Below are 25,402 nucleotides of genomic sequence, written 5' to 3' on the forward strand. Positions count from 1 at the left end.
TTTTCTCGGAGTTGTAGAGCGTTGCCACTGAAACGCACCACACTTTCATATCGCTGGTCTGGGAGAACGTTACATGTAGTTGGTGTATCAACCCCACAACACTCATATTGAGTAAGAACCTGGATTGTCTAACAACAGGTAGACGCAAAATAAGCAAAGCGGGCATGAGTCAACCCTTCCGGTAAGTATCACAATTGGTGGCAGTGTACCTTTCTCCTTTTTCAGCGCTTTTCCTGGCGTCATTGCTTAGAACTACCGTGGTAGTAATCACATTCTGCTACCACCAGTGTTCTCAATGATGAACTACTACAGCCCACCATCTATATTTTGGAAGGTACCCTCATGAAGCTACGAGTTGTAGGATGTGAGCATTGCTGTCGAAGCTCTACATCGCAAAGTGGGAGCCTTTATATTGTTTGCATGAGGACTCAGCACCCGAGGCTTGGTAGCAGTACCGGTTTCGCGGTTGGTGCTACCAAAAAAATACCTGCCTGTTGTTGCGTTTTCAACTGCAAGGACTGCTCAGGTGATACTGAGGTAGCTTCGACGTCCTCGCCATTGCTGCCATGTATCGACGATGTGGACACTTTGTGTTGGAATGAAAGAAACTTTCATTTATCTCTATCGTCGTCCAAACCATCAGTCAACAATTTCAAACCTGCGGCAACAGGGATCGTACACTCACTTGTGTGGTAGGATACGGCTACGACGAGCCACTAGACTTTGCTGCGTTAGTCTTTGCCTCTGCCTTTGCCATCTGGTCGATTGCGCGCGCGACGTCCTGTGGTTTGAAGTCGACACGCATGCGCAAGAGCGTCGCAATAGTCTCCAGAGATAGTTCCTCTCGCACACTGGCAAGATAATCCAGCACGTGCGAGGGCTGCATGAGGTTCAACATGAACACGACCTGGAAAAGACGCGTGAACGCCGCACGCAGACTCTTCTGGGGCACGAGCGTCGACACACGAGCTAGTATATCAGTCACCTCGCGCTCAAGCTGCAGGGCGCCCAAATCGTTGCAAGACTTCTTGGACGTGAGCAGCGCACGCTCCAAACACAAAGTCAAATCTTGCGTAACCGCTTCAACCAGATCCTCGAACGGGGTACTGCATAGCGCACGCTCATAGCGCTGTAGCTCACGGTTCTTCATGACCTCTTGCTCTACTAGCCGCAACAAGGGCGAGCCCCGCGAGCCGAACGCATCATATTCGGCTGATGTGAGCACGTATCTCAACTGCTCGTCCATCTGTAGCTGAATCACCTGCAACAGCCGCTTACGCAGCGACCGGGACAACACCTCCTGCACTTCATTGGAAACAATGGAGTGGAATGCCTCAGTCATGTCGTTGATGGGAGTGGGCAGGCACTCGAGGATGGATGCATCACTAGGGAAACCGGCGCGAGAATACTCGTCGATCTTGTCCTGCAGGGCACGCACAAACTCGCCGCTCATGTAGGCAGAGTTGATAGTCATGATGAGTCTGGCTTCCTCCTGCAGTGTCCGCTCGAGATCTTCATCCACTGCCTGGAGCAGCATATCCGAGAAGGAAACTTCAGTTTGACCACCTTCGGCGTCTTCGTCCAGCCCAACAGAGCCGTCATTTTTGCCGTTGGCTCCGGCAGAAGCTGCATCACTGGGGCTCAGCGGGATTACGCACGGTCGACTCGGAAGTGCCAGGATAGCTGGCAGATACTGCGACTCTAAGGCGTCCACAAGTGCAATCACGATGGAAAGAGCCGTATGATAGTTCATGCTGCATCAAGCATAACCCAGCAAGATCAGTAAACACACTCGTCATGGATAGTCAACCCGCCGTCAACTTACCACTGGGAGGCCCTGAAGAAGGCCTTGTTCAACACAAACGACACATCCTCCACCACACTTGACACGTAGACGCCATGCTCCAGTTCCTGGGGCTCGGCAATCGCCGTCGCCTTGTGCACGGACTGGAACACGTAGAACCTCTCCAGCACCAAGTACACCCCACTAAGCTCCTGCACTTTCGTCTGAAAGCCTGCGTTCCCATCCTGCTGTCCTAGTCCTTCACAAACCGTCGTCAGAAACGCCGTGTAGCTCACAAGCACGCGGATAATAAATGCCAGCTCGTCCAGGAACAAGTCCATCATCTGGAGACTCTCGTCCGCCTCCACGTCGTCCGCCTCCAGCGCCTGTCTCGGGTCTTTTTGCGCCTGTGCATTGGCGCGTCGTTCCCACGCCACCATCCTCGCATCTAGTGCGTACATTTGCACCATTTGTAGTGCGATATCCGCGCACGATGCGTGGACAGGTCCTAACACTAGCCGTAGTACCTGTGCGTCCCCCGTAACGTCAGCTACGGCGTTCATGATGTCCGTAGCTCCTGTCAGCAGCTCACTAAGTGCCTCCACGTAGAAGGCGCGATCAATGTATCCGTGCTCGTTCACTTTGGCGGCCTGTTTGCTGTCACGCACGCGGTCCAGCGCGGCGCGCGCCTGCGTAGCGAATATGCCCCTTAAACAGCTTGAAAAGGGCTCCGCGGCGGCGTGCGCGGCGCCCAGAGCTGCGCAGCGTGCGAACGCAGTCAGTGCGGCGTCCACGTCGGAGCCCGCGCAGGCCTGTTGCAGCTTGGAGAGCGCCGCGTCCTGCAGGCTTTCGGCTTTGGCCTCGCAGCTGCGCAGCATCTCGTCGCGCACGGCCGCGTCTTGACCCGCACAATGCGCGGCACTCACGCGCATATCGCCCAGGGCCTGGCACACCTGCTCCAGCTGCTGCTCCGCCAGCGCCACGTAGAAGGACGTCACGCTCTCCTCGAAGCTCATGGCGAAGTCTTCTGTAGTGATTGACGCCGTGAGGGAGATTGCGCTAAGTACGCACAAAAAAGCTGTACCACGTCACAGGTTTGGAAATTCATTTTTGTATCTTGCGGTGTTCAAGGTGAAGGGATTTGTTTGTTTCCCTATTTGAAGCACTGATTCCGGGTGGAGTAATCTCATCTAAACAGCACTGTTCCTGCTCGACGACAAGTTGCAATTGAGAGGCTGCGAATTGCACGTCGAGTTGGCTGGGAGCTCTTTACTTGTCGGCGACGAGGGGTCCGATGAGCGCGCTGGTGGCGTCGAAAACCTCGTCGGGGCCGGGGGTGGCGTCCACCTTGAAGACCTTGTCTTGCTTCTCGTAGTGCAGGATGACGGGCATGGTCGAGTCGAGATACGTGCGGAAGCGCTTGCGGATGGCCTCGGCGTTGTCGTCGGAGCGGCCGCTGGTCTTGCCGCGCTCCAGCAGACGCTGCTCCATGACGCTCTCGGGGCAGTCGTAGAAGAGCACGCCCTGCACCTGGAACTCGTCCGCAGACATCTCCTCCTGCCAGCCCTGCAGGTTGTCGAAGTTGCGCGGGAAGCCGTCAATGAGGAACAGGTCGCGGCCGCTCTTGACCATGGCTTGCTGCAGCAGGCTCAGCGTGATCTTCACGGGCACAATCTGTCCTTCCTTGATCATGCGGTCGATGAGCTCGCCATTGGCTGAGCCCGACTGGCGCTCCTCGCGCAGCAGGTCACCGGCCTACAAAAAATGACAATACAAGTGACACATTTAGAGTTTGTGATACACTCCAAACTTGACGGTATCTTTCCGCACCGACAAATGCACGAAGCCGAACTTTTCCACGAGCTTGGTGCACTGCGTGCCCTTGCCGGCGCCGGGGCCGCCCAGCACGAACAGGATCTTCTTGGTCAGCGCCGCGCTCATCTTGGTCGAATTTGCAACTGCCGACGAGGGGACAGTGTAAGGCCTATCGTACCTAACGTGATAGGTCCGAAATTAGTGTTTTGGACCGGTTCGATCTTGATTGAGATCCGCTTCCAAAGACGGGAAGGAAGGATCGCTTCAAGCGTCGATGGAGACCAAGAGCCACGTGGCCATCAACATGTCCGGCAACGGCTCGCTGGATGTGGCGTTAGCGCGAGAGGAGGCGCTGCACCGCTTCCGCGACATCAACTGGGCCACCTACACGCGGTGCGCCCCAATTCTCTATTTATCAGATTGTAGTTTGCAGCGACCCGAATTTACTTAGCTATTTTCGGATGATTGCGTCGTAATGGTCGGCTACCAGTGTGGGCGGGTTCTCACTGGAGAAGACGGAGATCACCGCGTTGAAGGACTTGGAAGGAGTCATCAAGCCTGGCGCCGACGACGCCACAAATGTGAGGATGCAATTGAAAATAATGTTATAGTTTATTATATTTATGGGTTATTTTGGAGTGTTGTAGGTCAAGGCGGTGGACGAGTTCATGAGTGGTGGGTGTGGTATATTGAAGTTTTTAATGTGTTGTGGACTAATTCTGTGTTTTGTTGTTGGATTAGATGCCGGGCCTTTGGTGGGTGGTGCACTGCTAAAGCTCGTGAAGAATGTGACGGAGCCCACTGTGCTCAAATACTGTTTGGCACGCATGGAGGAGCTGCTACCGGGTAGAATGTTAATGATGTTTGGAGATTGTCGTGGCAGTCTGCAAGAAATTAACGGACGGGTTTTTATTTTTGCTGGTTGCAGACGGCCTTCGTCTGCACAAGCGGATGGTGTACTTTGTGCCGGAAGGCAGTACCGTGGATGCTGCGCCGTTCTTGAGGATGATCCGTAACGACACGGGCTACATGCAATACGCCGCGAGCCACTTGCTTGCTCTTTTCCTCACGTACATGAATTGTATGAGGTCGAAACTTGTTTCAGACATTTTGATTTAGTTGTGTGCAATGTGTTGACGTTAGGATTCGTCCGCGCCAGGAGGATGCGGAAGCGCTGGGTCAGTGGCTGATTCAGTCACTGAAGACGGGTGCTCTGCCGACGTCGACGAACGACGCGGCTCGCGCAAACGTAACGCGTGCTGCGGTTTCGTCGTTGATGGTGCTTCTGCGCAATGAAAAGCTGCGCGTGGTTTTCGTCAAGCAGGGCGGTGTGCCTCCGTAAGTACTCTTTTCCGGTTTGTTTGGCCGCACGTTTGCTTATCATGAAAATGCTGTTGGGGTGAGATAGTGTGGTGGACTTGCTGGAAAACTCGCAGAACCGTGCACAACTTGCTTACGAGGTATGCGAAATGCTCGATGGACGAGCTTTGTTGCTGCAATGATAAGTACTGCTACAGAACACTAATATCTGTATTCTATCCTGCTCCTATTCTGTAGCTCACATTCATCCTGTGGACTTTGGCATTTTGCAACGAAGCTATGGAGAAGTTTGTGGCTGCCAAGGCTTTGGATGCAATCGTGCTTCAGGTGGCAGCAGCTCCTCGTGAGAAGGTCGTGCGTGTCGCTTTAGAAGCTCTTCAGGTGAGTTGCCTTGTCGGACAGTTGGAACTAGACGGAGTGAACTCCTTGCAAGAAAATAACGTGCTGCTACGGTGTATGTTGTGATTCTACCCTCGCACAGAACTTGCTTGGTAAGCTCAGCGGTTTCTTCAACGAGCGAATGATTGACAGTGGACTCCTAAAAACGCTGAACAACATGCGCGAGCGAAAGTGGGCGGATGAGGACATTTCAAAGGGCATCCAGGCTGTCCGTGACGTGCTCATTCGCGAATACAAGGAACTGAAGTACGCCAGCTCGGTTTTTGCTTCTCACCTGTGCTGCTTCATCAAATGTATGTCTGATCCTCCGATATTTCATGTTGCTCGTATACAGTACGATGGAGCGCTACGAAAAGGAGCTTCGAACGGGTACGCTGAACTGGGGCTTGCTGCACACTGACAAATTTTGGAAGGACAACTTCATGACGTTCGAGAACAAGGATTTTGAGTTGATCCGGTAAGTGGTTACTTGGGTTCGTTGTGTTGTAGCACATGCAAAACGTCTTGATTGGTGGGACTCATCGCGACTTTCGTGCTGCAGTTTGTTGATCGACCTGTTGGAATCCGATGACTCGAAGACGGTGGCCGTGGCTCTGTTTGATTTGGGCGAGTTCGTGCGCTTCTATCCGAATGGCAAGCACATCGCGAAGAGACTTGGTGCGAAGAAGGTGGCAATGAAGCTCATGACGCATGAGAACGCGGAGGTGCAAAAGCAAGCCCTGCAGTGCATCTCGAAGATGATGGTCAACAAGTGGGAGTTTGTCAAGTAAGGGGGCCTCCGTTTGGTGCGCGCCGTGGGCACCGACAGACCCACCGGGTCTCCGCGGCGCGTTGTGATCGCAGGGGACGCGGCAAAACAGTTTTAACATTGACAAGAAGGGCTCGTGATTGTTACAGCAGCTTGTAAAGCATTTAGCGCAGTGCTTTTTATCGAGAGTTATTCCCATGCAATCGATGCATAAAACTAAAAGAACGACAATGAGAGGGGAAGATGAATATCGACTTAAGCGGATGTCAAGGACTACCTAGACCGTACGCATCAATTGGCTTCCATGTGAAGAATCACTTCATTAACAACCAGGGCGAACGGTTGGGCAATTAGATTTGCAGTCCCCATTACATTCTCGCAGTGGTGCTCATGGGACCATCGGGTGGCTGAAATGTGAGAGAACTGTTGTTTCGCTCGGCAATCATTTCGTGTTCACCCACGAGCGCCACAGGCCAACGGCAGCTTCCGCCGCGCAAAAGATACTCACAAGAGGTTCTGACAACGCCGCAACCGCACATTAAAAAATGACAAACGTTAGCAAACGATGGTGTGTGTACGGCAGCACAGCATACCTGGTAGGAAGCCGTTCTTGCGAGACCAGTGTAGGCAAGGTCCGAAGTAGAAAAAGTTGCGAAGCTGCACGTAATACAGCTCACGACGCCTGTAATAACAGCCGACACAGCTAAGCCACCCCTACAATCCTAAAGTTTGCAGCAGAAAACTAACGTACCGAGCTTGAATGGCGGCAAGTTGGGTCGCACGCTACCAGTAGAAGGTCAAGTGTATACGAAATCAGTTGCACGTCCTGCACAAATCCAATCAGCAGTCGTACCTCCTCGTCCGTGAGCTCTCCCTGCTCCTTGATCTGCTTCTCCTTCGCCGTCAACGCTCGGATCCTGTCCACAACCACACACCAATCAACCACCAATCCCCTTCTACCAACATCGCGAGCGCAACGTACCTCAGCGCATTTGCGTACACGTCTAGAAGGATGTACACGCCCCACACCTGACACGATTGACGCGAGAACTTCATGGCGTCAATGTCCAGCAGCTTGGGCGCGCTGTCCAGCACATCCACAACAAGATCAGCACCCGCCCACTCCTGCAACTGCAGCCAACTACTCACACAAAGCCCACGTAGGAGACGTGCTCCAGCGGGTAGTACAGGACCATGGACAGCGCCTGCAGACTGACGATGCGGCGCACGTGGTCGTCGTCGTCCCCGTAGCACCACGAGCCGTTCTTCCAGGCCGCGTAGGAATCCAAGCCGCCCGTGAAGCGAATGACGTAGCGCGCCATGGAAATGTTGGACGCGAGAGCACGCAGGCCCGTGGACGTCTCGGTCTCCTGCTGCGCAGCGCGCGCCAGCAAGTGGCCCGAGGCGCCCAGGCCGTAGCCGATGGTCTTGTACAGCTTGTCGGCGCGGAACGTGGCGCTGCTGAAGCGCGCGAACTTGTCCACGTCCAGCAGCGCTGGCACAAGGCTCTTGTCCGTCATTGTGGCTGCGCAGACGATCTACTACTGCGCTAGGTATTGCGTATATGTACTGCTCAGGACGCGACGCCTGCTTCAACCAGCAGTTTGACGCATCGGAGTCAAACGCGATATGGCTGCAGTATATCGCGTTATAGAGGATACGACAGTATCCTCTTAGCTAGGTACGAGCACTGGCTTTCTTGCAGCAGACTGAAAAGCGGAAACGGTCGCATGGTCTTTATCGCTGGTCGTGCGTCAGTGTCTCCGATAAGGTGCGAATTGCAAGACCTGCAGGATGTTGACCCTCGCAGACACTGAAGAAATGTATGTGGGGCGCATCTGTTAGCTATCGGGGGTGATCGACCGGCTGTACAAGTAAAATAGGAGTCGACAAAGGCGACGGCGCCAGCGAAGAAGTCTCGGTTACAAAGCGCGATTTGCGTCCGTTGGGTGAGAGCTCCGATAACAGCCAGAGACATACCTCGGACAGGCCTCTCGGTACGCCACAACGAGCTCTTCCAGGGCAACGGCTGATTGAAACGCACTACCGGTGGCCAGTTGGCGACACACTCCAAGTCGCCCACAACAAGATAGACGTAGTAGACCAATAATGTACAGAGAGGGATACCTCGTCAAGTGCGGACGCAATGCGTACGACCCACCGGTACGTCGTTGGTCAAGTGTCGAGCCTTTTTGGTCCCAATGCTGACATTTGTCTGCGCAGCAACTGCTCTTCTGCGTGTTCGAGGACGGCGTGGTCAAATACTTCTCGGACAAGGGCGGCCTGGTCGTGGGCGAGCTGGAGATGGCGGGCCACGTGACCAAAGTGCGCGTGGAGAAGATGACGGCCGGAAAGTTCCCGCACCGCTTCACCGTGTCCGCCGCCGAGGTGGTGCGTGTGGAAGGCCGCCGCATGAAGCTCGGCGAGCCGCGCGTGACCGAGTTCGCCGCGCCCACCAACGACCTGATGAAGGAGTGGGCCAACTCGCTGCACCTGTGGCGCCGCATGAACTGGAAGGAGAATGTCAAGTTCTTTGACGCCTCGAGCGAGCTCTCGCAGGCGGAAGAGTACGAGACGCTGCAGCTGCAAATGCACACGCTCAAGACGGTGCGCGGCCGCGCCATCTCCGGCCCCAGCTTCCGGAAGCCCTTCGTGAACATCATGCACGGACAGCCCTCGCCGACGATCAAGAAGCTGCGTCAGATGATCATGCACACGGGCTCCGCAGCCTGCACCAGCACCGCATAGAGCGCTGGGCGTTGTTTATTATGCATGGCTAGACCCATGCGACCGGCCGACAGTGGCCATCCCGCCCCGCCTCCACAGTCTCATCGACTGAGCCTCGTTTTAGTGTGACGGTCAATTTTGTGTGTATCAATACAGAGCAACTATTATCAAGTGAGCTCGAGTCCCCTGCGTTTTGTCGAGATCGTCTCACGGTGTGTATGTATGTGTACTTGAAGTCGACTAGCATTACTCATTGAACATTAATCGCGATCTCTGAAACGCGGAGCTGCAGTTAACTGAGCACCCGCTCGTGAAGGTGATCAAGCCACCGACACTACCACGACACAGGAAAGCCAAGTTCTAGGTTACATTTCTTGTGCAAAAGGATAAATAAAACTAATATTCTAGTCTACAGCTTGCTCGCTGCGAGAGCCGCCTCTAGGTGTGTCGAGACAGCATCGTGAATTAATGCTGAATCCACGCAGTCTGCATTTCGCAGCCACGAGTGCTCCAACGCCTCGGCCACTGAAATGCGATGGTCGGGCTCCACCAGCATCGCCGAAATCAGGTCCTGGGCGCCAGGAGTCATGGCTTGCAGCACCTCGTCAGGCTGAGTCCCCCAGAAGTGCTCCAGGTCGCCATCGAGAAGGTCGTCGTACCATGCGTCTCCCTTGCGCGCCTCATTGAACGGCGGCAAGCCCGTGAGCAGGATGAACAGTACCACACCTGCAGACCAAATGTCCACCGGCGCGCCTCGGTACAGCACCTTCGACCGAACTTCCGGTGCCATGTACATTGCCGTCCCGCTCTCATCTCTTGAAAACAGGTCGGATGCATCAGCACCCAACGGCGCCAACGCCGCGACGCCAAAGTCGGCCAGTTTGAGCTGGTAGTTGACATCCAGCAGCAAATTCTCGGGCTTTACGTCTCGGTGCACGACGCCATTGGCATGGCACGCCTCCAGAGCACGCAGCAATTGGCACGCGTACACCTTGACCAGCGGCTCCGGGAGGGCTCCTCCGGCCTCCAGGAGGTCGAACAGGTCTCCGTTGGGCGCGAACTCGGTGACCAAAGCCACGTAGTCACAGTTGCGCTTGGTGCCGGACACGAGGCGGTCGATCTGCAGCACGTTCGGGTGCCGCACGCGGCTCATGGCGTTGCACTCGTGCACGATGGACGTCACCTGCAGCTCCAGCGCGCGGACGTCCACGCTCTCGTTGGCGAGCGAGTCGACGGTCAGCGCCGCCGGGAGCTTCACGGCCACGTCGCGCTGCAGTCGGTCGTCGAAGGCCAGCAAGACGCGCCCGTGGAGCCCCGAGCCGAGCTCCTTGGAGATCGTGTACGGGCCTTTGCGGAGCTGCCCGTCCAATTGCAGCGGCCTGGGCGCTAGGGGCTGTGGAGCCACACACGCCATCATGCTGCGGTTCTGGTCTTGGTAGTCAATTGGGGAATGGCATACGTCGTGGAGCTATTGATGCATCATCAGAGCGCTGAAGGTCATGAGGAGGTATCTCACGGGATACTTGAGATTCGGAAACCCTCGTGACTGGCGCTCACTATGGGGTACATTTCCACGCGCTCTTATCGCAAAAATGTCACGTCTTTTTTATTTTACTATGGGGTTTTCCCAAACAAAAAGTGCCTAGCGGCTGCTAGCAACTAAAATCAATCAATCATTCTGGCGGTCGCACTTGGATACGCACCTGTGGGCATTGATAGCAAGCAACTCCACTGCTGTGAATGAAAGGGGTATGCATGGCAACGCGGGAGCCTGCACTTGCTGTGTGTGGGGGCCACATCAGCGCATGTGCTTGTGTCGCCTCGTGAAGCAGGTGAGATGGCTTCATGACATGGCTTGAATTCCTCCACGGTTATTGATAAGCGTGGTATTAACTTGAGCCAGCCGCAGTAAACAGTCCTCGGCAGCAGGACGTTATCCGTGGGATAGCAGCGATGCAATTCCTGGTGAGTGCACCGAACTGATTCGGGGTGGCATCAACGGGCCCAGCAGAATCTACTCGATGTCGAAGCTCGAGCCGGTATTCATTGTCATCATGAAGCCTACTGCCCTAGATATTCCCACGAATTGTTGCTGCCCATTCACTTCAACCCAGTGGCGAGGTATCAGATCCTCTTTTCAGCCAATCCCATGCTGCTCGTCATCACTTGAAGCGTCGCCGAAGCTCTGCAAGATGCTGCGGTTGACACTGAGCCACCCGCTTGCGCTGCACGGCCGAGCTCCATCCTTCCGCTCTCTGGTCGCCATCTACTCGACGTCCTCCTCCTCTGCCATCGCGTCGCAGGACAACGGATTCGCTCGAGGGCGCACCATCTACCACGTCTCCGAACAGAAATTTCACGTGGAAAAGACCGGAGGAGCACTGGGTCCATGGAGCCACAAGGCGGACGGACTCCAGCAGACGCCCACGAGTCTCCGCACCGGCTCATGGATTTACGAGGTGTTATGGGACTTGTTCCTTCCCAAAGACGCCCATGCGTCGCTCACCAAGGACTATTTCCCATACGCCAAGTGGAGTTTTGCTGGTTCAGTGGCTTCCTGTGCAGCTAGCGTGCTGTCGATGCAGTCCTTGCTGTACGCAATTGGACTGGGGGCTGGGGCGATCCCTACGGCGGCGGCAGTCAATTGGGTGCTGAAAGACGGACTTGGCCAGTTCGGAGGCGTGCTCTTTGCCAGCATCGTCAATAACCGCTACGACGCAGACCCCAAGCGCTGGCGGGTGGCGTCCTCTGTGGCTCTGGATGTGGCGGTGCTGGGGGAGATTTTGACGCCGTTGGCGCCAGGCAGCTTTCTGGCCATGGCGTCACTCGCCAACGTAGCCAAGAACGTTGCGTGGCTCAGTGCGAGCGCGACGCGTGCCGGGTTTCATAACTCCTTTGCTATCAGAGAGAACCTGGCGGATGTGACGGCGAAGGCCGGGTCGCAAGCTATTGCATCGTCGATCTTCGGCACTGGACTGGGCATTCTAATCTCGCAGTGGACGGGAGCTTCGACGTTGAATGTGGTCGCCGCCTTCACGGTGCTCTCGACGGTGCACATGATCAGCACGTACAAGTCCGTGGACTGTGTGCAGCTGCGTACACTGAATTGCCAGCGACTCCATATCGTGGCCACGCAGTTCCTACGCTCGCCCCATGAAGCCCGGGAGATCCCAAGTCTGAGATCGGTGAGCGAACGAGAAGTGTTCATCCCCACAATGATGACTGGGTATCGGACGCTGCACAGAAAGTCTGAGATCCATGAAGACGCCACGCTTGAGCAGCTTTCGCATGGCAGTCCCCAAATGCTTGGCCGCCTGAAAGACTTTTATGCGTCGGAGAAATATCTCCTCAACCTGAGACTGGTGGGGCAAGGGCCGCATCGTATTGACATGGCGCTGGAAGAGCACGCAACGACACGGGACGTGCTTCGTGCCCACTTGCACGCCGTTTTGATCCAGCTAGCGCTTGAAGAAGCCCCTGTATCGCCACCACACGCATGGGAGCTTGTGGGTGAGAAGCACCACGAAGCCTTAGCATTGAGCGACGAGTTCGTCGCAAAGTTGGAGCAATCCATGTGGCACACCGACAACCTCCTCGTAGAAGAGCAGAACTCACGCTACAAATGGTTAGTGTAGCAGGACGGCCGAATAGACAATATTCCACGACGCGCAGCACCACAACAGCATGTCGAAATGAACCTTGTTTCCAGATAACAGTCTGCACGCATGCATCTCAAGCCGCTTGTCCTCCTAGTCCTTGGCCCACCTACTTGTCCTCCAGGTTGATGCTCTGGCCAAAGCGGCTGTACAGCACCTTCTTCAGAGCCTACAAAACACACAACCAACCACCATCAGCTCCCCATCCCTCCACTCCACCTCAACCCCAGCAACTCACCTCCTGTCGGGTCTCGAGCTTGGACTCCTCTGCCTGCAGCTTACGGAGCTCCACGTTGGCTTCCTACATAAGAACCGCCGTCAGCACCTCACCAACCTCTACAAAATTATAAAATTGCACGTACCTCCACACGCTTCTCAATGTACTCCTGGGCAAAGTCCTCCGAAGACTCGACGAAGCTCTCCCCAATAAATAGCCTGCAGTACACGTAGCAACCACAATGTCAATGACGTATTTAACTGTAGGAGTCTGTAATGATGACGCACTGGACGTTGTCGCCCTCGCCCATCATGAGGTCCGTGTTGGCGTCGTCCAGCGTGTCGAGCTTGTCCTTGAGCGCTTTCTTCCGCTCGCGGATCTCGAACAGCGACGCGTTGTTGCGGCCGAACTCGTTGATGCGCAGCTGGTCTTCCTGACGGACCTGGAGCGCAACACTCTCAGCTGCATTGGCAATATCACCCTCTAGTTGCAGGCACGTACATCCGCCTCGACTTCCTGTTGCTGAGCCAGCATTTTATAACCACTTTGCAAAGAGCTCCGATTGCGAATGGGGACCCAGTCGATTGGCACTTCTGTACAGTGACCTACGTATGAATGAAACAGTTACAAATAAATAACCTTTATTAAACGATGTATCAGTATTAAGGGTTACTAATAGTTTAAGCTTGTACGATCCCTATATTATGTTATACCTGTCTAATCGGATTGATACCATACGGATATTATTCATGCGGATGTCTGTGTAAGTACAGTCTCTCTGTAGTAAGAACACTGCCGACTATATGGCTACGCTTGTCGCACTGGCGCATTGGTGAGTGAGGCGTTGAGCATCGCGGTTGAAGGCTTCTCGGTTGTTGCGGTAGGCAGCGATGCACTCGAGAGCAATGATTCGAGGATGACGAGCAGCTTTGGATTTGGAGTTGGCGATGATTGCAGAAATGGCAGTTGAGGTGTCCACTCCTCCTCCACCAGTGCAGCATCTGCGCTGTTTCAGCCTCGAACTCGGCGATGAGATCATCGTCTGGCGTGGATAGTAATTGCTCAACTTCTTTCAGTAGACGCCGCATACGCCACTCGGGGTCCCAACGACGGAGCAACCCGTACAGCGACATGGAGCCGTTCAGGAGCTTTTGGTGTTGGTTGTTTCGAGAGCGGGTTAGACTCTTGTTGAGCACAAATGAAGGGGTTGGGGGCGTACCGGGACGAAGTTGGGGTGGTAGATACGCGTGAGGCAGCTGAGCACCGGGGGCTCGAACGGGTACTCGTGACTAAACCTGCAAGTAAGGTGCATTTACAAAGTAGCAAAAGTCGCCTCAAGATACGATACGTTTAATTCCTTTTCAAAGCGCTTGACCGTACCGAACGTGGAAATTCAAGACTCCACCCTCATAAGGGGAATCTGTCGGACCACGAACTAGAACTTTCCACTCCCAAGCGCTCTCTGTGGCGAGAATTACTGACAGTGTCAATGCGCAAACAAGTAGAATCGTAGGGAAGCTTGAGAACGAACCTTTTACATTGAAGACCTGAGCGTGCGTGGTAGGGTGAGCATTCAAGTCGAGCAACTCGCGGCGAATAGCCATAACATGATTCGAGTGCTGCAGGAAGAGGGCAAGTTTGTCTCCGTTCCCTCGCCGAATATCGCTCACAAGCTGGTTCTCCGGGTTAAAAAAACTTACTGAAAGTAATTTCATAAGGAGGTGAAGTTGCTTACTCGCACAAACTCGGGATATTCCAATTCGCCAGATCGGTTATCGTCAACCTTGTCAATTAGTTCCTGGACCTGTACGTCATGCAGCCCATTTAGATACCACAGAAAAGAGAAGAGCAAGTTTTAAAGCCTACTTCGTCTAGCGTCGTCGTAATCCCCATAGACTCCATCAAAACGGTGAGCTCTGATGCCGCAATGCTTCCATCGCCACTTGTATCAAAATCCGAGAACTGTAACCCAAATGTGAGATCGGCTCGACGTCCTAACCGGGCACCCTGGTTACCTGCTGCTTCATCTGCTCGAGTTCTTCCAGCGAGAACTCATGTTTAAGGCTCTCTGGGAGAGCTGCAATCCATGCCTCGGCCGCACCGACATGCACTTTCACCTTCATCGGTGGCTTGGAACGTCGAAGTTTTAATTGGTGCAGACAACAACAAGTAGATGGTATTTTTGGCCACCGCTTGTTGAGGATCTGGTCGTGCGCTGGCAAAGACATCGCGAGCCTAAACTATGAGTGATATTGCGGTCCACGACATTGTTCAATCCATTCCCGTACCTGGAGAATGCATTCTGTGGCTTCAAAATCACTGTCGTTGTATTCGAACAAATGGAATAGATTACTTTGTATTTCAGGAGGCTGATCTCTCTATTGCCATTATCTGTTGCAAAACGGAGTGTGTGTTCCTGTGGTGGTAGCGATATCAATTCGATAGCTCAGGAGATCCTCAACCATTTCGACATTCTCCGTACACGCACCTACTTCGCAAATGACCCGAGATCTGAACCAGTCGTAGCCGGACATTGGAACATCGGTCCTACGGAATGCTAGATTTCACCCGCCCCAGAGCGACACCGCCCAAGCGGGACATGACGACAATGGAAGTGAAGACAATTGCAGCGATAATGTGTCGGTAGCGATGCACCCGGTGTATGAAAACTTAATCGAAGTGTGGAGAGCTACAATAAGGCATTTTCAGTTATCCGAAATGACGACAAACTACTCATCATCGCTGTCGCTATCGCTGCAACTATCAGCATCGGCATACACTTCTTCCACAAATTTGCTGTACTCCAGCGCTTCGTGCGCGAACTGACGTAGGCCCAAGTAAATGTTTTCACCTACAGGGCGAATGGTGCTCTGCGGTGAAACAAAGTCGCCGCCCTCAACCTCAATAGTAAGCGCCGGTACCGTGAGGTTGAACTGGAGGAACATGCCGTCATCGAAGCACCCGTACGCTTTGTAAAGATACGCCCCCGTCTCGCTTTGGTACTGTACGTCGGGCTTAGTTGATAGTGCGTTGCGCACACTATCCCCCAATACACGCATTCTCGAACCAAACGGCTCGGCACCACTTCCTGGCTGGTTGCTAAACGGACGTAACACTTGACCGCCAAACGTATGCATATCCACAAGGCCGCTGAGCGCTTCCAGGCTCGTGATGAAGTCGAACAACCCAGCCGTCGACGGCTCGCTGAGGGGGTATTCACCTGGATACGTTTCTTCATCCACATCGCTCGGATCAAGGTTGAAAAACTCCTCGGGTGGCCAATTCCGATTCAAATCCACACCAGCTTTCACACCGTTTACCTCAACAAGATGACGGTTTGTTCGCCACATCCGATCGACCTCCCACGTGTACTGGTAGCCATCAATATTCACGATTGGCACGAAATACCAGTCAAACTTGTCGAAAAGACGACTTGCAGCGTCATCTCCAGCTCGAAGATCATCGAGCATCGACGCCATCGTGAAGAATGTGGCAGCGCCAGCCTGCCATTCACGGGCGTGGATGAGTGCCTGCGTGTACAACGTCTTCTTGTCACTATCACCGTTTCTATTAGTCGTGGTCGAGATCTTGAACGCTGGGATCGACCGCCCCTCGTACGTCACCGAGACGTTCTCGTACTTGGTGATAAACTCCGGGTTCTGCTCCACCAGCGTGTCCAAGAAGTCAAATACCTCGTGTGACGGTCGGAAACACTCGAAGAACGGGCTTTCAGTGTACACAACGTCATCATCGTCCGTCGTCCGTTTCAGTTCATCCAAATACCCTTCAGTGCGTTCAAGACACGCGGTCACCTCGCCCCGGTCCTTGGCAACCACTTGGGCCTCATTATACTCCTTGTGCTTGAGAACCTTCATGGGTGACGAGGTCCTAGTGACTTTGCCCCGAATGCGGTTGCCCGCATGGATTTCAGTGGTCGAGTGCAGAGCTCCAGCTGCCGCGAAGAGTTCCACGTCCTTATTGGAGCCCACCACGTCCGCCCTCACTCTGGTGTCGGCAGTTACAGGCCGGTCGGCGTCTGTAATTGCCTTGATACTGCGGATATCGAGACGGGAATGAGACGTCTTCAACGCTGCGTCCATGGCCGCCTTGGTGCCTTCGATGGTGTAGCGGTGACGCGATGCATGGTGGTGCCTGGATGGAGCGGCAATTGCCGAAAAGGGCAGATTCAGCACTGCAAACGCGCATAGGAGACCCCAGACCTTCATGCTTGAGGTGGTGCACTACTCTGCGATGTCGGAATGACACAAAATGGAGCTCGCCCAGCAAAACCGAAGCAGGTTTCCGTAACGGATATCCGTAGGTTGAAATTGATCTGATATTTTTGCAAAGTACTACCTCTTTAGTCGGAAATGATAGATAGTATTCTGTATGATAGGTCTATCCCGGTGAATCCGATAGTGTCAAGTTGGACAGGTATTAACTACTCGTCACTGAAGAAAACCAGACCTGGTCGATCGACTGCTTCAAGCATGGCCTTCGCCTTATCATACAAATGACGATCGACCTCGAGTACTCTAGGTAGCATCCCTCTTCTCCGCAAGTAGTCCTTCCCTAGATGGGGCAGCTTGTATTGGTTCCCGCCATCTAGACGAAGAAAGCACAGCATGCAGCTCTGCAACGTCAAAAAAATATTGTCCAGAGTATCTGCGTTCATGGCGTCATAAGATGCTTTCACAGCGGAAATAAGGTTCTCAATGCCATGAATTGGCACCTGGTGCTGGATTCATTGTATGGCGTTGAACAGGCCCAAGTCCAAGATGTTCAGGTCGGGCGAGTTGGGGGGGGGGGGGGGGCTGGCACATCATGGCGATGCACCATCCACCATCGTGTCCTGCCGCAACGACCTCCGGATCCGTGACTGCGATGTGGGGCCTTGCGTTGTCCTGCTGGATCAGTATGGGTCGGTGACGATCTCCACGAGGCCACTTCTTCTTTATAGCAGGAATAACTAGCCGAACAACGTAGTCCCTGTAGACAACGCGATCAACAACCTCTATGTTGCGATTGCATACAGTGCCTTTAGGCCGGTTCCGGCTGCCGCGTTGCGCCACATGCTCCTCGGTCAGAGGCCACATCCCGATCTTTCCGTCCCATCTGCAGTTGCGATGATGGTCGTATCTGGAATATAACATTCAGTGTTCATTAAAGTTCACACTATATAACATATTAGAGTTTTACCTTGGCCTTGCAACAGCCGCTAAGAACATGGTCTTGGGAATAAAGCGCTTGCTTTTCCGGGTTCGATGAGGGGGTTCTTCTCTGGAAACAGCAAGTAGCTGCGCTTGTCATGATCCTCGTAGAACCATTTCTCGTCGACGTGGACGACGTTGTCCATTGCTTCGAGCTCGCGTGTCGACTCGTCAACGAAGCTAAGTACATGTTCAACCCGAGCCAGCCTGTTCTCAGGAGTCAACGTTGGTTTAATACGAGCAGAGACCCTCGTCAGAGCTCCTTCAGCCACCATGTAACGGGCCAGGTGAGTGCCCGTCACAAGCTTACACGTAGCGGTGAGGAAGCGTCCAATAAGCTCAGGTATACTGAGACTGTAGCGGGGCTACACATTCGGTTCACCTCCTACCTTAGTGCAACATACACTAAGGGATACATTCAGGTTGACCACTCCACAAGGTGGTCCACATTCATAGCCCAAAGCATATGACTGGTAGAAAGTAACACCTTTCTATCAATGAGAGTCATTCAATAGATAGGGGTTCTGCCATTCATCCAATGGCAGAACCTCTCATTAGAAATATCAGTTTTAGGAGGAAACCCCATTTACAATCAATACAGTTCTCATTTGGCACCAAAGCTATCGTTCGGTTCCTTTATCTAGGTTTAAGTATACTTGTGGATACAAGTATACTGAACTTGAGTAAATTACTCCTACGCTTCCTCATACACGTGCGCACACGTGTAAGCTTAAGTAGTGGGTCTAAGCAGACCCATTACACCTGGTAGCACTTTGTAGTCCGTCCAACGACCGACTAACACGTCGTATGGAATACGAACACGGGGCTGAGAACATGCTCTCGGACAGTAACATGTCCGTGGGTAGCCCAAACACGTCTGCAACGCATGTTGCGCATGCAGACTGCCCCCACCTGTCGGAACCAGAGTGGGAGGCCCTCCAACGACTGTCAACAGTCATTGGGGAAGCGGCGGTAGCAACAATGTTGCGAACGCTATCGCCGACGGAGCAACACGGTGTTGCTCTGGGTTTCATCATGAAGGAACAGCGTGAACCACTGCTCGAGCTTCGGTGTCGCCATCGGCCACACCGCGCGTGGAGTCATTGAAAATCCACATAAGCAACTACGTTGGAAGAGAGGGCGAACCTCTCCTCCGTTGGCTTGTCGAGGTCGACACTGCCATTGCGGCTCGACGTATCGTCGACCCGTTGTCGAAGGTTGCGTTCGCCATGTCATGTCTTGGCGGACGAGCAAGGAGTTGGGCGTACGACAGCCGACTCACAGATCCTACGTGCTTTAGCACGTACGAGGATTTCAAGGAGGAGCTCAAACTAGCGTTTGAGCCCCCGCAGAACGAGTTCCGATCGAGGGCGGAGTTCCTCGATCTGCAACAGGGCAAGCATGACGTGCATGCTTACGCCCAAAGAGCACGGTACTTGGTCTCGAACATCGTGACCAACCCGATTGACGAGGCGACAAAGGTCGTCACGTTCATGAAGGGCCTTAGAGATGGGCCTGTGAAGACCTATCTCTTCCGAGAGTATCCAAATACTCTCGAGGCTGCAATTGCGCTCGCAATGCAAGAAGAGTTTAGCCTGCGGCAGGCTAAACTGCATAGTGAACGCCCCACGGCTGATGCCACGACCGGTGGTAAGGCCGTCGGGAGGTCCCGAACCAATGGACCTCTCGAGTGCGACAGCTGCTGGTCCCCAGCAGCGTCGTGGATCAACGAATGTGCGTTGTTTCCGCTGCGGAAACATCGGTCACTACGCCCGCGAGTGCACAGCACCATGTGCACGCGGCGAAGAGCCGTCGTGGCGATACTGGGTATCGTCACGGACAATAAAAAAACTAGAGGGACCAGCGCCCTGCTGGTGATGCGGTCGAGCGTGTCGACATCGGACACGCTGCATTGAAGATCGCTGCCCCCGGTGAGATGTGACGAAGTCGATGAAACTTTCTCGCCCAAGTGTATAGCGGTAGCCTAGACTTAGTCCTGAAACTTAAGCCTGGGGGGTGTAAACCCTGAACGCGGTTCCTTGAAACCGTGATTCAGAGTGGCGTGGCACCTTGTGTAATCCCTATCGGCGTCGATTGCTTCGGGGGAAGCCCGGATATATCACCACAATGAGTTGTCAAATACAAATAGGCCTTGAAAATGCTGAGCGTAACGTCCACTTTCCTGAACGCACTTCTCCAATGTCTGGAACCGGTATCGAGAACTCGGAACAAACACCACTTTCAGATACCCAATACAAATACAGAGTTATATACAACACGCAGCCGTCACTTATTCTTATAGACCCTTGAACGGTGGGTCTGAACACCAGTCAACTAAGGCTGAATCCAGGATACTGGTCAATCCTGAAGCCTTTTCTTCACACGCGCACCACCCTCAGATGAGGGAAATAATACACACCAATACAATCCTATCTCAAACGCAGTCTATCAAATATTCCTGGGGATGACTGCTACTATCACCCAAGAAGGCCTTGTTAATATGAAATGAAAACCCCGCCCTTACCGTACGCGCAGCGGGTCCAACTAATATAGGGAATGCAAGGATCACGTCAAATACTTACGTGAATGATCCCCTCGCAACTGGGCTTGAATCTTGTAGAGAGCCCCGCACCGAACTGCCCTTAACTGAACGGCGGACCCGTGTCCTGCTTGTCAGAAGCTCACTTACTTTGAGCGACTTGCGTAGTAGGGGGTTAAACGAACTCTGATTGTTATCTTTGCTAGCCATCGCTAGCTTCTTCGTAAAGGGTATCTGTCTGTCTTCGTTCTTCTGTGTTCTTCTGTGTTCTTCTGTGTTCTTCTGTGTTCTTCCGTGTTCTTCCGTGTTCTTATGTGTTCTTCCTGACGACCTTCTGACTTTGACTTGACTTGAGTATACTGGCTGTCACTTCGTGGGTTCACTTTCCATCTTCAAGGAGTCAAATCCTCGCATTGGGTTCTGGGTTGTCTGAACGTGGGTTCTTCAAACCTACTTTCAAGTTACTTGACCTTGAACATCATTTTCAGGTTCCAATTTCTTGAACGTAGATACTTCAGACTCACGCTCAGGGTTCTTCAACTTGGACATTTAGCTGAAACCAGTGTGTACGACCTCACAGTACAGGATAGTCTTGAGCACGTATAATACATGCGTTCAGACATCCGCGTTCAGACATCTGCGTTCAGACATCTGCGTTCAGACATCCGCGTTCAGACATCTGATGTGATCAAGGTCTCATGACCAAAATCATACTTCATTGTGAGTGTCCACACGGCATTTCTTCAACGGGCTTTTTGTTTGTCTGGCGTCTGGTGACTTACGGTGCACTCCGGGTACACGGACATTCACACGCTCAGGCTTTAGGCAAGGCGGGACACCATATGTGATACATTCACATAGGCATTTTCAACTCCATTGGGTTAACCCGCTTAAGGACGGGGTTGATTCAGACATAGATCCAGTTTCAGGCTGTTTGGAGCCTAATCTGACCTTCCAAATCTGGGGGGCCCATCTTAAAGCCTGAGCGCATCCGCTCCGCGGAACACAGCCGAATTCCACATTCAACATGCGCAATGCGCATAACCAGTACTCAAAAATTTCAGTAGCCAATCAAATATCAGCATATATCCACGTCACTAGTCACCCATTGATTCCAACCGAGAAATTGCACTCAGTCTCGTGTCAACCGTCCCTTCCGGTCATGGTCTGTCAAAGAGGAACTTTCCGAGGAGAGGCACCATGTCTGGAACTGATAGGAGCAGGCTTGAGCCTGAACGTGGTTTTACCGTTGCTCGGCAACTTGCGCGGGCTCAGCACCTTTCTCACCCTTTCGCTCCGGGTCCAAAACCTTCAAACTCATTTTTGCGGCCAACCTTTTGCCACAGCCATTCTCACATTCCAACTTTCCACTTGATCGGCAACACATCTTCTCGTGCATCGAGCAACCTTCGTCTTGGGCCGCGTCACGCCACAGCGCTCATGTCTTCAGCCACCCAGTGCATCGCAAGAAGCGGATGGTGCTCCCGACAACCTTTCGCATGATGGAGACGTCGTTATGGAGGAATCGGCAGACACTCAGCTGAAGCGGACGGCGGAGATCGACAACGCAGCTTCAGACAACCTTGGCGACGCATCAGACAAGGCCGCGTCCAAGCGCAAAGCGGAGGCAAGCGCTGGTGCGGATGATGACAAGGGGCGGAGCTCTGATTCAACTCCGCTCTCTCTGAGCACCGGTGATCGGCGGTCTGGCGCATTAATTTCTTTCGCCAACAAGGTTCCACGCCAGCTAACTCGCGGTGAGTACGCCCGCTTTTCGCTCTCCAAGCTCGTGCCGTCGTCCAGCTTTGACTACATAGACTTCGAGGTGAAGCGTCCAACAAACTGGGTGGTTCCGCCTGATTGTGATGCGGATGTCCCCATGCGTCTCGTCGGGGTTCCTGCCACTGAGGATTCCATTCGTCATGGTGTCCATCTTCGTGATGGATATGGAGGTTTGGAGGCTGTTCAAGTGCTTGAGACCCTCAGCGACGCTGACATGCATGACTTGGAACCGCTTTTGGGTCCTGGGTCGGCTCAGAACACTCTGAAAGTGGTCTCTAGGCCTCCTTCAATCTCCAACCTCGTTAGCATGTTGAGTGCCCTCACAGTGCAGAGAGAAATGGCTTCGCTCTTGGGGGTGTTCGGACCCGATCGCTTGGCTGAACGAACTTTCAACATGGTCTCGTTCTTGAAACGACTTCTCTCGCAATATCGTCATCTTCGTACTCAATTTCTCCAGCAAAACAACAAACCAACTCAAGATATGCTCCAGTTGCGTTCCAGGGTCGACGCTGTTGAACGCGAGTGGACCGCCATGCAAGCATACTGGAAATCCGAGTTGGAACACATGTCCGCTCAGAAGGATGATGCTGAGATGCGGTTCGAAGCCTCGATCCGATCCATGTCCGAAGAGCACCAGCTGGAGCTAAACAAGCGTGATGACAAGATCACTGAGCTCCAAGATCAACTGAACACATCTGAGGCTCGGTGTGAAATTCTGCGTCGAGACATGATGGAGAAGAAGTTGAGCTCGTGGTCTTTCACCGATTTCTTGAACCAAGATCCAAACGTCTCAATCACATCCAATTGGCAACGACTTCAAGGCCTCTTCGAGCACTTCGTCAAACGGACCAAGCCTCCTTCATCGTGGATCTCAAACATCAACGTCCTCGCTGTCGACGATCCAAGGTGCGTCCCTGGGGACTACATGGTTGAGCGCAAGAAAGCTGGAGATGACGATGATGAAGACTCTCCGCAGAAAACTCCGCCCAAGACCTTAGATTTGTCTCGCTCTGGTCCCAAGTCCAAGGGTTCTAAAATCCAATTCAGACTCCTGAATCTCGACGACCGAAGAAGACTCGCAAGTCTGCAGCGAAAGAGTCTTGGATCAGTTTCAAGGGCTCATTCCCGTTACGTCCCAGTTCTCGCTTGCCGTGTTTGGAGTATGCTCGTTCTGGAACTGAGGAATTGGAGTGGACGGAGGAAGTTGCACGCGGGAATCTCCCGGGAGGTGTAGTTTGGAACGACCTCAGATTGGATGTTCGCTACACTATGCTCACCGGGTGTTCTTACGAGACCTCAGTTGAGTTTGTGAGCGGGGACAAGGTAGTTCACCCCGTCTTCCATCAGGAGCCTCTCGTAACATGCTTGTGAGCATGATTTATTTCGAAAAACTGGACTCAACTCCTTGGACGCAGTACGTCCCTGAGATGTACTTCCTTCGCGCCGAAACTCGATTGGAGCACATGTTTGCACGAAACCTTCAGCCTGAGCCTTGGCATCCTCTCGTCGAAGTGGTGTGTGACCAGTTAATTCCTGAAAATTCGGACCAGAGTAGCAGCGACGGCGACTCTCCGTTTGACCCTGAGACTGTTGACAAGGAAGAAGAGGTCGACGATGCTGAAGGCGAAGCTGAAGTGGAGTACCTCAAGGCCGACGTTCTCGAGGAGAAGCCCAAGTCTCTAACCGTCTTGTCCAGCTCTGATTCAGAAGATTCAGCGCCTCGCTCGACTCCTCAGCGTTCTTCACAGAATAAGCGCTCCAAGGACTCCAATTCTCACTCGGGATCTGCGCGCAAGAAAGCGCGTTTGAACTCCAAGACCAATTACCTTTTCAGCAGTCGAGATTCAACTCCTCTGGCTGATATCCCGTTTCAAGATCTGAGCCTGGAGCAGCTTCGCAAGATCGAGATTGTTGATCCAGACATCACGTCGTCGTTCAGGTACTTCGGGATCAAGATGTACTTCTTCGGTAAGAAGAGCAAGGCCCAGCTTCAAGGTTTCCCCAACTACGCTCCACAGAAGACTGAGATTCGGTACGCTCAAGAACGCTGGAACTACGACTTGTACGACAGCCTCTTGCCGAAAAGAAAGAACGGATCCTGGATCAAGAAACAGCTCCCGTGGAGACACATGTTTGCTGAACGCACCAAGGTCTTCTACTATCACCAAGCCTCCAAGCTGAGCCCTGCAATCATGGCCGGTCTGAAGAAATTTGTGTCCTTCATGGAAGACCACAGCCAGGCTTGGTGGGAGTTGCTTCACTGGATCACCATTGACCCGGACCAAGATGAAGAGTCTCAGGTCTTGTATGACGGACGCCGCTCAAGAACAGATTCGTTGATGCGGAAGCATCGTACTGAGGTCAAGCGTCTGATGAAGATTCAAGGCTTCCCCGAAACTCTGCTTCATGAACCTGGAATCTGGCCCGTGCCGTTTCGTGTCTGTCACTGGATCTGGGAAGACCCTCGCTCAGTCGGTAAAAACGGCAAACGTAAGCCTCTCCGCCAGCAGTTGATGGAGGTGGACGAACGGGAGCCTGAGCGTACACTTTGGGCTTCAGCGGCGAATGAGATTCAGCGAACCAAGCATATCCCCGCGAAAATACGTGCTCGAACTATCCCGCTTCCGCGTCGTGCGTCCAACTGGATCGTACCAGGACATCCTGACAACGAGATCGTGGATGATGACGAAGAGACGGAAACTACGGAAATCTGAAGTCTGAGCCCCGATTCAAGTCGGCAAATTCTGGACGCTGTTTCCGCTCTACTTAATTTGCATGTAGTAGTGTCGTACTCTTAACGTCCAGGAATACATCTTTCTCGTTTCAGAACTTGTCGCTCCAACCTGCTTTTCAGCATTGTTAATTCTGGACTCCATTTCTTTTAAGTCACTCTCTTCAAAAATCGCGTCTGAGTCACAACTGCCCCAGAGTCATCCGTTCTTCAATTCCGGTTTCAGGTTTCTCTCACTTTCACGTTCAGCATGTTCATCACTTCAGGGTACATATATGAAAATCCGTTTCAGGTTCAATCGTTTCACAAAGTCAGCGGTCTACATCCAGGCACAAGTGCTCGGGGCACTTTATGCTCTGGGATGATCATCTCCTGCCTGCATGGTCCTGAAGCGAGCTCTCGCTCTAGCTCCTTGATTGAATTCATACAGGAGAGCACCACAACTCAGTTGCGAAACTGGTAACCATTCTGGTTC

The 25,402-nt window shown here is 53.1% G+C and overlaps 11 protein-coding genes across 11 annotated transcripts; 5 read left to right on the forward strand and 6 right to left on the reverse strand.

Annotated features, from left to right (window-relative positions):
* Positions 1-703: 703 nt before the first annotated feature.
* Positions 704-2,799, reverse strand: KRP23_8391 (Conserved oligomeric Golgi complex subunit 4; the record flags this gene model as incomplete). The annotated part of the gene is made up of 2 exons (XM_067893825.1): positions 704-1,754; positions 1,826-2,799. 2 exons carry the CDS (start codon positions 2,797-2,799, stop codon positions 704-706), a joined length of 2,025 nt encoding a protein of 674 aa, XP_067743318.1.
* A 253-nt stretch (positions 2,800-3,052) lies between these two features.
* Positions 3,053-3,724, reverse strand: KRP23_8392 (UMP-CMP kinase; the record flags this gene model as incomplete). Its single annotated transcript, XM_067893826.1, has 2 exons — positions 3,053-3,538; positions 3,614-3,724. The coding sequence occupies 2 exons, from the start codon at positions 3,722-3,724 to the stop codon at positions 3,053-3,055; spliced, it is 597 nt and encodes a 198-aa protein (XP_067743319.1).
* A 148-nt stretch (positions 3,725-3,872) lies between these two features.
* Positions 3,873-6,087, forward strand: KRP23_8393 (putative V-type proton ATPase subunit H; the record flags this gene model as incomplete). Its single annotated transcript, XM_067893827.1, has 11 exons — positions 3,873-3,991; positions 4,089-4,179; positions 4,246-4,273; positions 4,340-4,444; positions 4,527-4,668; positions 4,742-4,936; positions 5,007-5,058; positions 5,156-5,299; positions 5,400-5,563; positions 5,652-5,774; positions 5,859-6,087. 11 exons carry the CDS (start codon positions 3,873-3,875, stop codon positions 6,085-6,087), a joined length of 1,392 nt encoding a protein of 463 aa, XP_067743320.1.
* Positions 6,088-6,507: 420 nt separating this feature from the next.
* Positions 6,508-7,585, reverse strand: KRP23_8394 (uncharacterized protein; the record flags this gene model as incomplete). The annotated part of the gene is made up of 6 exons (XM_067893828.1): positions 6,508-6,581; positions 6,659-6,747; positions 6,817-6,848; positions 6,919-6,982; positions 7,048-7,149; positions 7,215-7,585. The coding sequence occupies 6 exons, from the start codon at positions 7,583-7,585 to the stop codon at positions 6,508-6,510; spliced, it is 732 nt and encodes a 243-aa protein (XP_067743321.1).
* Positions 7,586-8,174: 589 nt separating this feature from the next.
* Positions 8,175-8,813, forward strand: KRP23_8395 (uncharacterized protein; the record flags this gene model as incomplete). Its single annotated transcript, XM_067893829.1, has 2 exons — positions 8,175-8,228; positions 8,289-8,813. 2 exons carry the CDS (start codon positions 8,175-8,177, stop codon positions 8,811-8,813), a joined length of 579 nt encoding a protein of 192 aa, XP_067743322.1.
* A 388-nt stretch (positions 8,814-9,201) lies between these two features.
* On the reverse strand, positions 9,202-10,209 carry KRP23_8396 (CBL-interacting serine/threonine-protein kinase 11; the record flags this gene model as incomplete). The annotated part of the gene is made up of 1 exon (XM_067893830.1): positions 9,202-10,209. One exon carries the CDS (start codon positions 10,207-10,209, stop codon positions 9,202-9,204), a length of 1,008 nt encoding a protein of 335 aa, XP_067743323.1.
* Positions 10,210-10,984: 775 nt separating this feature from the next.
* KRP23_8397 (Protein root UVB sensitive 1, chloroplastic) lies at positions 10,985-12,427 on the forward strand (the record flags this gene model as incomplete). The annotated part of the gene is made up of 1 exon (XM_067893831.1): positions 10,985-12,427. The coding sequence occupies one exon, from the start codon at positions 10,985-10,987 to the stop codon at positions 12,425-12,427; it is 1,443 nt and encodes a 480-aa protein (XP_067743324.1).
* Positions 12,428-12,557: 130 nt separating this feature from the next.
* KRP23_8398 (putative prefoldin subunit 4) lies at positions 12,558-13,199 on the reverse strand (the record flags this gene model as incomplete). The annotated part of the gene is made up of 5 exons (XM_067893832.1): positions 12,558-12,617; positions 12,687-12,749; positions 12,811-12,883; positions 12,953-13,107; positions 13,167-13,199. The coding sequence occupies 5 exons, from the start codon at positions 13,197-13,199 to the stop codon at positions 12,558-12,560; spliced, it is 384 nt and encodes a 127-aa protein (XP_067743325.1).
* A 2,195-nt stretch (positions 13,200-15,394) lies between these two features.
* Positions 15,395-16,891, reverse strand: KRP23_8399 (Carboxypeptidase B2; the record flags this gene model as incomplete). Its single annotated transcript, XM_067893833.1, has 1 exon — positions 15,395-16,891. One exon carries the CDS (start codon positions 16,889-16,891, stop codon positions 15,395-15,397), a length of 1,497 nt encoding a protein of 498 aa, XP_067743326.1.
* A 5,786-nt stretch (positions 16,892-22,677) lies between these two features.
* Positions 22,678-23,430, forward strand: KRP23_8400 (uncharacterized protein; the record flags this gene model as incomplete). The annotated part of the gene is made up of 1 exon (XM_067893834.1): positions 22,678-23,430. One exon carries the CDS (start codon positions 22,678-22,680, stop codon positions 23,428-23,430), a length of 753 nt encoding a protein of 250 aa, XP_067743327.1.
* Positions 23,431-23,659: 229 nt separating this feature from the next.
* KRP23_8401 (uncharacterized protein) lies at positions 23,660-24,910 on the forward strand (the record flags this gene model as incomplete). The annotated part of the gene is made up of 1 exon (XM_067893836.1): positions 23,660-24,910. One exon carries the CDS (start codon positions 23,660-23,662, stop codon positions 24,908-24,910), a length of 1,251 nt encoding a protein of 416 aa, XP_067743328.1.
* Between the last annotated feature and the right edge of the window lie 492 nt (positions 24,911-25,402).

This window comes from Phytophthora ramorum, assembly GCF_020800215.1.
Source record: "Phytophthora ramorum isolate Pr-102 chromosome Unknown Phyram_PR-102_s0007, whole genome shotgun sequence".
Taxonomy (NCBI): Eukaryota; Oomycota; class Peronosporomycetes; order Peronosporales; family Peronosporaceae; genus Phytophthora; species Phytophthora ramorum.